At 37.2% G+C, this 12504-nt stretch overlaps 1 protein-coding gene across 1 annotated transcript in view; it reads left to right on the top strand.

Annotated features, from left to right (window-relative positions):
- The window catches only part of TTC27 (tetratricopeptide repeat domain 27), a 175459-nt gene that overhangs the window by 137393 nt on the left and 25562 nt on the right, over positions 1-12504 (top strand). Inside the window, exons 14-16 of the mRNA XM_047746251.1 lie at positions 2563-2661; positions 6179-6231; positions 11265-11430. Coding sequence (XP_047602207.1) covers positions 2563-2661; positions 6179-6231; positions 11265-11430 — 318 coding nt within the window. The remainder of the gene's footprint in view (positions 1-2562; positions 2662-6178; positions 6232-11264; positions 11431-12504) is intronic.

The raw sequence follows: 12504 nt of genomic DNA, 5'->3' as shown, positions 1-12504 counted from the left end.
AAAATGTCACTAAAATGAATTTCACCTGTTCCCTTCTACCTTTTAAATGTGGCTTCTAGAAAATGGGATGATACTAACATCATATCCCCCCGTGATTGCACTCAACTGGAAGGTAGAGGTCTCTGGGATTCAAGCATATACAATTTTAATTTGGGGAATTATCCTTGAAATTTTTTTGAGGCTTTTGATTTTTTTCTTTTTTGATATTCTGTTCTTAAGAGCATGACCTGAATCAAGATGCTAGTTACTATTGGGAGTAATAGTTTTAAGTAATAGTTTAAAATGAAGAAAGTAAGAGGCACCAAATATTCTCCTTAATCCTCCAAATTCTGAGGACCTCAATGGAAAAGCAAGGTATGAATACATTATTTATGGTTTAGTGGGTCAGCCAAAAGCAATTAGAAGATCTCAGAGTTTGTTTTTTAAAAAGCCATTTCATGATTTCAAAGAATAGGGTGCGTGCAAGTCATCTCCTATGTAATTATATCTTATCAACAGATGGAATCTACTAGCAATTAATGATCCTAGAATTTTCCTTCAGATGCAAATTATTAAAACAACTCAAATGCCAAGAGTGGAAAAAAAAAAAGAGAGAGCCATAATACGATATATCAAATTAAGTCATCTGCCTGATTTTTATTAAATTTATTTTGGTTTTAAGACACTGGTTAGAAAACATTGGCTTGTTTCAAAACCTTAAAGGTAAATAGTAATCTTATCACCAGCTTGTTTTAGAGTGTGAGTAATTGCTAATTTTAGACATTTGTAACCTTTGTCTTTACAGGTGGATTGAAAAATAAAGCTCTTTATTTACATCTTGAATTTACACTTGCTTTTTCTTTTCTTTTTTTTTTTTTAAATAACAACACATGGGAAATAGTTTTGTGGAAAGTTTGTTTGCAGAGAGCAAGCACAACACGTGCATTTTGAGAACTTTGAGGGCAGTTATCATTGTTCTTGCTTTAGTCCCAGGGTGAGGTATCCCTCCTTCCCAGTAAACTTGTGATCACAATTCATGGGATATAAGATGCCATCAGTTTTAACAGGCACATTTATTTTAAGTGCCACCTTGTGTAAAAAAAATGCCTCCAATAAACTCTGACAAGGGGTCAGATCTATTTCAGAGATGTTAAATGGTGAAAAAAAGGTGTACCTGGTATCTGATGAACTATAACACACAGATGTTGAAACTTGCACCTTGGTTAGAAGTTAGAGAGCTTGTTTTATGTATCGTTTATAAGTTAGCATCAGACTTTAGGCCCGCTCAGAACGTGTCATCAATGAGGGTGGTTTGGTCTCTCCATTCTGTAAATAATTGACAGAAGGAAGGTGTGATGAGGTCATTTTTCAGTTTCTGGTATTCCCTTGATTTGAAAAAGTGAACTTCTAACTTCACTTCAACCTGGTATCTCTAGCATTCTCCCCCTCCCCCCAAACACACACCCACCCCCTTTTCAGCCAGTACCTATCCCTCCAACAAAATCTGTTCTCCATAAAGGCTCCTGATAGCAGTTATTTATAGCCTCTCCTGAATTCAAGGCGAAGTGTTAAATTGCCCAAGGATGTTTGCTTTCTAAGCCTTATCTCTAATTATCGGCTAAAAATCTTTATCTGCTTAAAAACCATTCAGGTCTCAACTAGCCATATGGAACACGTTTTGTAGAAATGGCTGGTGGAGGAGGGGTGTGTGGGCCGCGTTCCCCACTGCCTCCACAGAAGGACAGATAACAGAGCACCTCATTTCCTTTCCCACCCTGAAGGGTGCCACCAAACCTGTCTGCCCGCTCCCTGCCTTTGTCCTGCGAGTCAGCCAGCAGCTCAGCCGCCTTCTCCTGCTGCCCTTACTAACTGTATCCGAAAGGAAAGCAAACTTGACCCCCACAGCTGCATTTCTGACTAATTTCATTGAATTTTTATCAGTTTTATCTTCCTTTTGATAGAAGCTATTGAATTTTAAGGCAACACTGTGATATGAAGAATTCTGTTGTAATTTCAATAGCTACTTCCTAATTCACCTGTTTTTTTCTAAATCTCTCTGCTAACACATCTTGCTGACTCAAGTTGGGCTTTCCATTTTCAACGGGCTGTTCGGTAATCCAGATTCCCAGCCTGCTTTTTCCAAATTATTTTCAGGCATGCCTAAGCAGATACGTGAGTTGCTCATGGTAAAACTGCGGAATTGTTTGTGGTCTGACTTGAAGATGAAAGCAAGAGTTTTTCTCCTTCTCAAGTTTGTCATACATTTATCCTTTGTGAATCTGCTGATACTGTGATAGTTGACACTCAGTAAAAAGTTTAGATTAATCCCGCATTCATAGTATGAGGGTTTATAGACAGAGCTCTGGATGGCGTTCATGGTGTTTTGTTAACACAAAGAATGGTCTTTCTCAGAAAAGATGTGCAGTGATACTGCACATGCTTTTGGTGTTGTATTAGTTTTGAAAATTATGTGAAAAAATTCACCACCACCACTTCCCAAATGGAAATGAATGTAAAGTGTACAATAAATATCCTATAAATATCTCTATGTGTTTGAATGACTTTGACTTTTTATCCTTGCAGCTGGGGGTGTGGTTTTCTCTTGGCTGTGCCTATTTGGCCTTGGAAGACTACAGAGGTTCAGCGAAGGCATTTCAGCGTTGTGTGACTCTCGAACCCGACGTGAGTTTGCTCTGTCTGCTTTCCTTCTCACAGCCCTTCGATATTCTCTGAGTTACTTGGATTATATTGTAGTTCCGAATAGCAATTCCTGTGGGCATATAGTTTCAGTTCTACAAGATAAGTAAGTTCTAGAGATTCGCTGTACAACATGGAGCCTATGGTTAACAGTACTGTGTTGTATACTTAAAATTTTGTAGAGAGGGTAGATCTCATGTTAAATGTTCTTCTCTCGAAAAAAAAAAAAGATAAAAGAAGGCAAAAAATTCCAATTTTCTATTATTTTATGTTAAAATGAAAGAACAGCAGTTCTTTTTGTGTTGGAAGAAAGTATACCTTTGACAGAATGTCACACCTTAAGGTAAATGATTTATAAATCTAGAAATAAGTTTCTTCTTATAATAGCTAAGTTATTTATGGGAATAATTTTGATACAAGTTTTTTAGGCAAAATTATACTTAACTGAGGTATATAGCAAAATATCACATCTATTTTGTCATTCAGTAACATGTGCTGCTTATGTTAATTGCATTCCTAGAAAGTTCTTTTCGTTTACAGTCTTTTAATATTTAATAGTTTTACTGAGATGATAAATAATTCACATCCCATTTAAAGGAGGATTTCTTAGTATATTCAGAATTGTGCAACCATTGCCACAATCAATTTCAGAACATTTTATTATCATAAAAAGAACCCCCTGTACTCATTAGCAGTCACTCCTCATTTCTTCCAAACACCTTCCACTCCCCACCCTCCGCCTCCTGCCCCAGGCAACCACTAAAGTACATTCTATCTCTAGATTTGCCTATTCTGGACATCTTGTATAAATGGAATCATATGCTCTGTGGTCTTTTGTGGCTTCTTTCACTTAGTTCTGTGTTTTCACGGTTCATCTATGCTGTTGCTTGTATCAGTACTTCTTTCCTTTTTATGGTCAAATAATATTCTTTTATGTGGGTATATCACACATTACCTGTTTGATCATCAGTTGATGGACATTTGGATTGTTTTTACTTTTTAGCTATGATAAATTAGGTTGCTATGAATAGTCATTTACAAGTTTTTAGGTGGACATACTTTTCTCTTTCTCTTGGATACGTACCTCCTAGAAGAATTCCTGGGTACGTTAGCTCTGTGTTCAGAATTCTGAGAAACTGCCAGACTGTTTTCTGAATCACCATTTTACATACCCACCAGCAGATGTGCGGGGTCCCAGTTTCTCGGGATCTTTACCAGCACTTGCTATCACCTGTCTTGTTGATTCAAGTCATCCAAGGAGGCGGCATCTCATGGTGGTTTCATTTTCCATCGCCCTGACAGCTAGCAATGTTGAGCATCTTCCCATGTGCTTATTGGCCATTTGTGTCACATCTTTGGAGAAATGTTTATTGATATCCTTTGCCCACTTTTTAGATCGGGTTAGTTGTTTTTATGTTGAGTCATAGGAGGTTTTTTATACATCCTGGATAGAAGTCTTCATTATTGAATATATGATTTGAAATTTTTTCTCCCATTCTGTAAATTGTTTTTCACTTTCTTGATAGTGCCTTTTGAAGTACCACAGTTTTTAGTTTTGACGAGGTCCAGCTTACCTGTTTTTTCTTTGTTGCGCGTGTCTTTGGTGTCATATGTAAGAATCCATTGCCAAATTTAAGGTCATGAAGTATTACCTCTGTCTTTTAGAGTTGTATTGTTTTAGCTCTTACATTTATGTCCAGTCTGCTGTTAAATCTGTTCATTAAACTCATCACACTACCTGTGGTGGTGCATGTTGGCTAAACTTATGGTGATCATTTCATAGTTTATACATATATAAAATCATTATGTTGTACACCTGAGAATAATCTGATATTATTTCTCAAATTAAAAACTCTATACATCATTTCAGATGATTTTTTTTTTAAGTTCAAAAACTTTCTTTTGGTCCTTTTTATAGTTTTCATGTCTCTGCTAAGATTCCCAAGTTATTCCCTTATTATGTTCATGCTTTCTTCATATCTTTGTTTGTATTTATAATAACTGTTTTCAAGTCCTTGTACTCCCAACATCTCTTTCATTTCTGTGTCTGTTTCTATTGACTGATTTTTTTCTTTGGTTACGGATGCATTTTCTTATTTGTTTGCATGTCTACCAATATTTTTTATTGTATCCTACACATCGTGGATGCTGTGTTGTTGAGTTTCTGGGTTTTGTTGTTTTCCCTTAAGGAAGGTAGAGCCTTATTTTAGCATTTGGCTAATTTACTTATGGATCAGTTTTATTTTAAACCTTTGTTAGTGTTGGTCCTGACTTGTCCTCATTCTAGGGTTGTAATCACCCTTCTTTTACGATACAATACAGCTCTTGGTGGTTTCGGTGGTTGAACTTAACACCATTTGTGAACAGTAAGAGTTCCCCACTCCGGTTGGTTGGAAATTAAAGAGCTCCTAGCATTGTGTGTCCTTCAGAATTTCCATTACAGTTCATGGCTCTCTGGTAGTTGCCCTCTGCCTGGCCTCAAGTTTTACCTGGCACATATATAGCTTAATATTCAGCCAAGGACTTTAGGAGAAACTTATTGATGTTTCTGGAGCTTATTCTCTGCACAGATCTCACTTCCCTGTTTTTTGCCCTGCAAGTTCTGGCGAGCTTTTGAGTCCTGAACTCTGGTCTCTTTCTTAATCCCAGCAAGACTTGCTGTGCTTCTTTTGGTTTCTACCTCTCTGTCCTGAGCCTTGAAAGTGCCTCTAGATGGAGGTATAGGTTGATTGTTGAGATCTCTCTCAGTTTACCATCTCTCAAGGGTCATAGCCCCATGCTGCTTGTTGTGTGACTTTTCAAAAACAATTCCCTAAATTTTGTCCAGCTTGTAGCCTTTTATGGTAATAAGACTAGTCTGGTACTAGCTGTGCTATGTCTGCAAGCAGAGGTCCATTGCCACTTAATTTTTAAATCACACATATGAACTTGAAAACTATATACTCTATATTTTATAAAGAGCTGAACAGAGAGGAACAAACATAATTCATATCATTCAACATTTATGTAACAGCTTTATTTTTGTCATTGCACAGAGGAATAGGTAGAGAAATACGTTTGATTGATGAAATACTTAGAAATAACACTGGAGAACACATACTCCTTTCTTCTCCTATCTGATGAAGGATGATGGTAAAATAGCAAAGGCTTTAAGATATGATAAATAATATTCTGCATCACCTTGGATTTGTAATAAATCTATATACTGTGTAAATTATATTGCAGATTATCCTGTTACTTTGGAAATTTAAATTTGGAAATCTTAGCTAAATTCCAACTGAGTGCTATAATAGTTATATCAGTTTGTTGAGTACTTTTGTTTTAAATTATAAAGTTAAGTTTAATTTATTTCATTTTCTCATATACCTTAAACATACCTTATGAAAATTGTGATTGTAAAGTGCACCTCTTGGACTAGAAAAACATGTTATACTTTGGGTTGTAGGAACTATTTTATTACCTAAATTAGAATAGCCTATAACTGAGTTCTCTATCATTTCAGAATGCTGAAGCTTGGAACAATTTATCAACTTCCTATATCCGACTAAAACAAAAGTAAGTACATCAAACAAATATGAAGAACTCAGTTTCCAAAATGAACAAGATTTTCTTCCACTGAACTTAGTGCCTTTACTCCTTTCCCCCAGGCCCATCCATACCTTTATATTATAATGACTTACTGTAGCCATTTGAATTCTCAATGTAGTTTATTTTTCTAAAGCATTTACTATGTAATAAAATAAGAAATATTATTTGGAATCTTCATTTGATACTGACATTTTGCATCCTAAATTCCATTACACGATAAGAGGATGCATACCTGTAGTTGGTCAACTCAATTGGTGTATTCTTCTTGATTGCTTGCTGTGTATTGGGTATTACTGAGAAATATAAATGTGAACCAGTGTCTTCAGGAATTATAGATTTAAAAAATAAAATATCAGGCTGTTTTATTTTAGAAGTCGTACATGGTAAATATCAAGTGGGAAATAGAAGGAGAGCTATAATAACCATATGTGATATTTGTAGAACCCTCATTCTATGCCAGACACTGTGTGTGGGTCTCAGAAGAGAGAAGGATTATGATCCTGGTTCCAGAACTCCTCTGAGAGAATGCTGGACTCAAGCTAAAATTTGAAGAAGGGGTAGAAGGGACAGAGGAGAACCTCTCAGGCAAAGGGAAATGTGATCACATGCAGAGCGAGTAACCTACACCAGCCGTGGATTATAGTGAGGTCTTTAGAGACAGAGAAGGTTGGAGTCAAATTGCAGTGTGTTCTGATGATCTAACAAGTTGAGATCGTCCCCTTGGCAGTAAGATGCCAGAGCTTTCAATGGGGGCAGTTTCATGAAGAAAGAAGCTTTTGGGGAAGGTTTATCTGGTGGCGGTGTGAGACAGACTAGAGAGGAAACTGGGGGCTGGAAACCCAGTCAGGAGACAGCTGTTGTAATAGTCCAGGCGGGAGATAACTAGTCTGGAAAAAAAGGGGCACATGCCAATTTATAAAGGGGACAACCAACTGGCCTTATTGACCGGCCATAAAAAGCCGAAGAAAGGGAAGAGATAAGGATTGGTATTGCCAGAGTTTTAGCAAATGGAGAGGATGGATCTGTTTCCATTTTCATTTGGCCTTATTTTCAAGCCTAATTTAATTTTTCTTTGTGGATTCACAAGATACTTCTGAAGATATCATTAAATCCACATTACATTGAAATACTTCTGCTGCTCTTGGATGACAAACTACATAAATAAAGTACTGTTTTTTCTGCTGCACTCTTTGGAAAATAGTATTATGTTCCTGATTGCAAGTGATTGTGTTAAAATTCCCTAGGGACCTTTTGGTTTAAAGCAAGGGGCAGGGGAAATCCCTGTCATAGTTGTAGAGTGATCTCAGTGGGTTTTTCTGGTAACCCTGATAACTCTGTATGTAGTGAGGCTTTTGATACTCTACCTTGTTTTCCAGCCCATTAACCCTAAGAATTCCGCTTTCCCTCATAGGGGGTACTGCACATTGTTCAACTTCTTTTTGGTGCTTTCTGGTCTTTCTGCAAATCCACAAATAGGTTTTTGTGTAAAAGTGGGGTTGTAAGGTCAAAGGTGAATCACCACTTTATTCTTGCCTTTTTGCTCTTTCCTTTCTTTGCTGCGGTTCCAGACATAGCTCAGTTTTGACTCATGAGATTGTTACATCAGGGGTAAATTATGACCGCTTCTCTCAAAAGAATCCTGTCCATGCCTAAGAGGGACCCTTTAACCATCTTGTTTGTCCCTTTGCTCTCCCAGGGTTCTTCACTAACACGCTCTTTTTGCTATTTCATCTGGTTCCCCAGGCATCGTATCCCTGCCAGTCCTTTGGGAAAATCTTCCATCTTTAACTTTTATAGCACAGTGTCATGACCATTGTGGGCTCGATAAGTGAATCCTGAACTGAAGATCCTTACGAAGAAGCCACACTTAGGAAAAAGGAATTCATAGCAAAAACTTCAAGGCCAGGAGATTGTGGTCAATGAATGAGAGGACTTGTAGGACAAAGGATAGTCCTCCTGCCTGGACTGGTGCCTGTCAAGTTCTGTTCCAACAGGCCAGCCTCACCCACCCCCATGCAGATGGGAGAACTGCAGCCTCGGTCTACGACTGCTGAGGGCAGTTGTTACATGGGAGATGGGAGTAGGGAGCGGAACCAAGAAAGGGAAAAAGATACACCACACACACACACACACACACTCTCTCTCTCTCTCCCCCCGAACAATTTAAGGCTAAATTTGAAGAAGGATTACAGCAAGGGTACCTTCATTTTTAACTCTGAAAGATGGTGGGCCAAGGGATAAATGAATCAGTAAGTTCCATAACCACTTTAGGTAAATTATTTAATGTAGAGAATAAAAAAATTAAACTGCAGTGATTTGGCTGCTAATGAGAAGACAAAAAGGACTTGACCGTAAGGACGTTATTGTGATTGGTACCATAGGTATATTAGAAATTGATTAAATGCTTCATGGAGTGATTCTCAGAGCAATGGCCTGGGATGGCCAGAACAATCTCCATTATCCCCTCCAAAATTTGCCTTAAAGTCATTGATGGGGAGATGCCTCGTTGAAACACAGTGGGACTCAGCAAGGAAATGGAGGTGGACCTGGTAGTCCTAAATTAACAAACTCAAAATGGCTTTGGAAAAGGAGATTGACAGCATACATTTGAAGAAGGTTACTGTAATTATCCAGTGAAATATTCATGTTCCATAAAGGAATTATAATCTTGTCCGGACAGGGGAGTAAAGCATTAAGTATCTTTTTGTTTGCTGAGATGTTAAACTTTTAGAAAAGGTGTCATGAAGTTCTGTTGATTCCCTTGTTGGTATTAAGTTTTAATAGTCTTTTTCTCTTTTCTGAAGTGGCTTGTATAAGAATTCCTTGATGGTTTGGTATGCCTTTTCTGTAAAATTGCCTACCTTTGTTTTAATTTTAATTGATTTATTTGGCTTTCTGTTTCTTTAGCTCATTTGTATAATTTGTTCATAGCATTCACTTATTTTTTTTCAAAAAATTACCAATGTTATTTGTGCCATTTTCTTTTATTCTAAATGGAATTTAGTTAACACATTTGTCTCATTTTTTTCTTAAAAGCCAGCTTTTGGTTTTGTTAATCATTTCTATTCTTTCATTATATTTAATTTATTATTTTATTCTTTCCTAAGTTTGGTTTTTTCTATAATGTTAAGTTGAATGTTTTTACTAATTTATTGTCATTATTTGTAATAAATGCACTTAAGATCACAAATTTACCTCTAAAAATACTGCTTTAGTTATGCCCTGCAGTTGGTGATATATAGTATTTTCAAAATTCTAAATATTTTGGGACGCCTGGGTGGCTCAGTTGGTTAAGCAGCTGCCTTCGGCTCAGGTCATGATCCCAGCGTCCTGGGATCGAGTCCCGCATCGGGCTCCTTGCTCAGCAGGGAGCCTGCTTCTCCCTCTGCCTCTGCCTGCCATTCTGTCTGCCTGTGCTCGCTCTCTCTCCCTCTCTCTCTGACAAATAAATAAAATCTTTAAAAAAAAAAAAAATTCTAAATATTTTTTATTTTCTAATATGAGTCTCTTTGTTTCCTCACTGTGGTTTCCTTTTCTTTTCTTTCTTAATTTTTTTTTTTTAGGAGTGCATCTTTAAGTTTCCAGGCATATATATACTTTAGCTATTTACTGTTGATTTCTTATTTAATTTTGGAGACTATGGTCAGTTATATTTTTTTTCCACAAACAACTAGTAATTTTTGTTCTCAATAATTTGTTAAATATAATGACATATTTCATCAGTTTCTGTTCTCACTATTGATCATTTATTGTATCCCTTTCTTTCTGTCTGAATTCCCTTTTATTTTTGCAAGAGAGGGTCCTTCAGTAGTTCTTTTAAGTTAGGGGGAGTAGATGATAAACTTAGTCCTTGTACATCTGAAAGTGTTTGACTTCTCATTTACTCTTGAGTAGTAAGTTTAGCTGGTTATAAAATTTTAGGCTTGACAATTATTTTCATGCAGTGCTTTACATGTACTAGTCTGTTGTTTTCTACATCTTTTGTTGCTAATGAAATATCTGCCATTCTCATTGTCATTCTTTTGTAGGTTTTAGGATTATCTTTATGTTTTGCAATTTCATACAATATACCTAGGTGTTGTTTGTCTTTATTTATAAAATTTGGTACAAAAATATACTTTTGATCATAGAATTTCCATCTTTGTTCAGTTGTGGGAAATGCTCAGCTCTATCTTTTCAAATACCTTGTCCTGACATTTTCTGTATCTGTTTATGATGGCAATGTCTATCAAATGTATGTTTGAGCCTTACCTCTCATACTTTCCTCTCCTTATTGCTCTTTTATTTTATTTTTTTAAAAGATTTTATTTATTTATTTGACAGACAGAGGTGACAAGTAAGCAGAGAGACAGGCAGAGAGAGGAAGAAGCAGGCTCCCCACCGAGCAGAGAGCCTGACGTGGGGCTCGATCCCAGGACGCTGGGATCATGACCTGAGCTGAAGACAGAGGCTTTAACCCACTGAGCCACCCAGGCGCCCCTCTTTTATTTTTTAATCTTCATTCCTTGTGGATTTCTCACTATTGCTTTCTAGTTCATCAGTTTTCTCCTTGTGTGCAGTCTAGTGTTCTGTCCCCTGTTGAGGTTTTGTTTGTTTGTTTGTTTCAAATGTCTCTTTCAATTCCAAAATTTCCAACTGGTTTTTATTTACATCTCCCTGTCCTTGTTTCATTTCTACCTGTTTATGTTTTGCAATTTCTTGCTCCTTTAAAATTTATATTTTATTTATTTATTTTTAATTTAAATTCAATTAACATATAGTGTATTATTAGCTTCAGAGGCAGTGATTCATTGGTGCCGTATGAGCTCCTTTAAAATTTTTAAAAAACTTTGTAGGGAAATTTGAGGTGGTTTGGGGTTGTTTGGGTCTCAAATTCTGTTTATTAACATGAGTGACTAAGGACTGACAGGAAGTTCACATTAGCATTTTATGCCTGAAGCTATGGTTTCTTTAGCTATGATTATTCATTATCATTCTCTTTAAAATCTGACCTTCAACAGAGAAAAAGCTTTTAGAACTTTGCAAGAAGCTCTCAAGTGCAACTATGAACACTGGCAGATCTGGGAAAACTACATTCTCACTAGCACTGATGTTGGGGAATTTTCAGAAGCCATTAAAGCTTATCACCGGCTCTTGGACTTACGAGACAAATACAAAGACGTTCAGGTAAAATATTCATATTTTGTTTTTTCAACTTGTGATTGATGTTAGTGCTTAATTATATGATTGTGATATTGACTAAATATGTATTTGGTTTTGATTGTGGTTTCTGGCACAGGGCTCCAAAAACCTTTGGAATTTCCTAAGCAAAGACAGCCGTAAAGGTTTCTTGAGTTGTGTTAATGAGGTGACTTTTGGAAAGCACTAAGGATGGGAATGGTTGCCAGGGTATCAACCATGTGATTAGAGGGTTGGAACTCTCATTCCCATAACCTCCACTCCTCTCCCCCCATGACCTCCTGGGAAGGGAGTGGGTGTGGAAATTGAACTCTGTCACCAATGGCAGTGACTTAATCAGTCATGTCTGTGTAACTGAGCTTCAAAAAAAACCCAACAGGATAGGGTTCGAAGAGCTTCTGGGTTGGGGAACACATGGAGGTGCCAGGAGAATGGTGCACCCCGAGAGAGCATGCAAGCATCATGCCCTTACCCATATACTTTGCCTTATGCACTTCTACCATCTGGCTGCACCTGAGTTACATCTTTTCATAATAAACCGGTAATCTAGTAAGTCAAATGTTTCTTAGAGTTCTGTGAACTTACTGCTCTAGCAAATTAATCAAATCCAAAGGTTGGGGTTTGGAACCTCCAGTCTCTAAAGTATAAGGGACAACCTGGACTTGGGGCTGGCATATGGAGTGGGGAGGAGGAGGGATTGGCAGTCTTACAGGACTGAGACCTCCATCTGTGGGATCTGATGCTCTCTCTGGGGAAATAGTGTCAGAATTGAGTTGGTAGTGTGGGGAACCCCCCAACCCTGCATGCTTGTGTGTCCCGTCAGAATCGGTGACCAGATTCATCTGAGTGATACAAATTGTTTCCTTGACTATACATAGGAAAATTTTGTTAAACACATGTGATATATAAAATGAGCGTTTTTTTCCTCTAGTTGAATATTCTTCATTACATATTCTGACATTCCAATGTCAAGTATGTCTGTGCCGTCATAGACTGAATGTTATTGTGACTCAATTAAGAATATTTGATATGTGGTTTATGTACATACAGTCAGCTTGCAGA

This window comes from Lutra lutra, chromosome 9 (assembly GCF_902655055.1).
Source record: "Lutra lutra chromosome 9, mLutLut1.2, whole genome shotgun sequence".
Classification (NCBI taxonomy): Eukaryota; Metazoa; Chordata; class Mammalia; order Carnivora; family Mustelidae; genus Lutra; species Lutra lutra.
The sequence above is the reverse complement of the archived record's forward strand: the minus strand, read 5'-3'. Positions and strand labels throughout refer to the sequence as shown.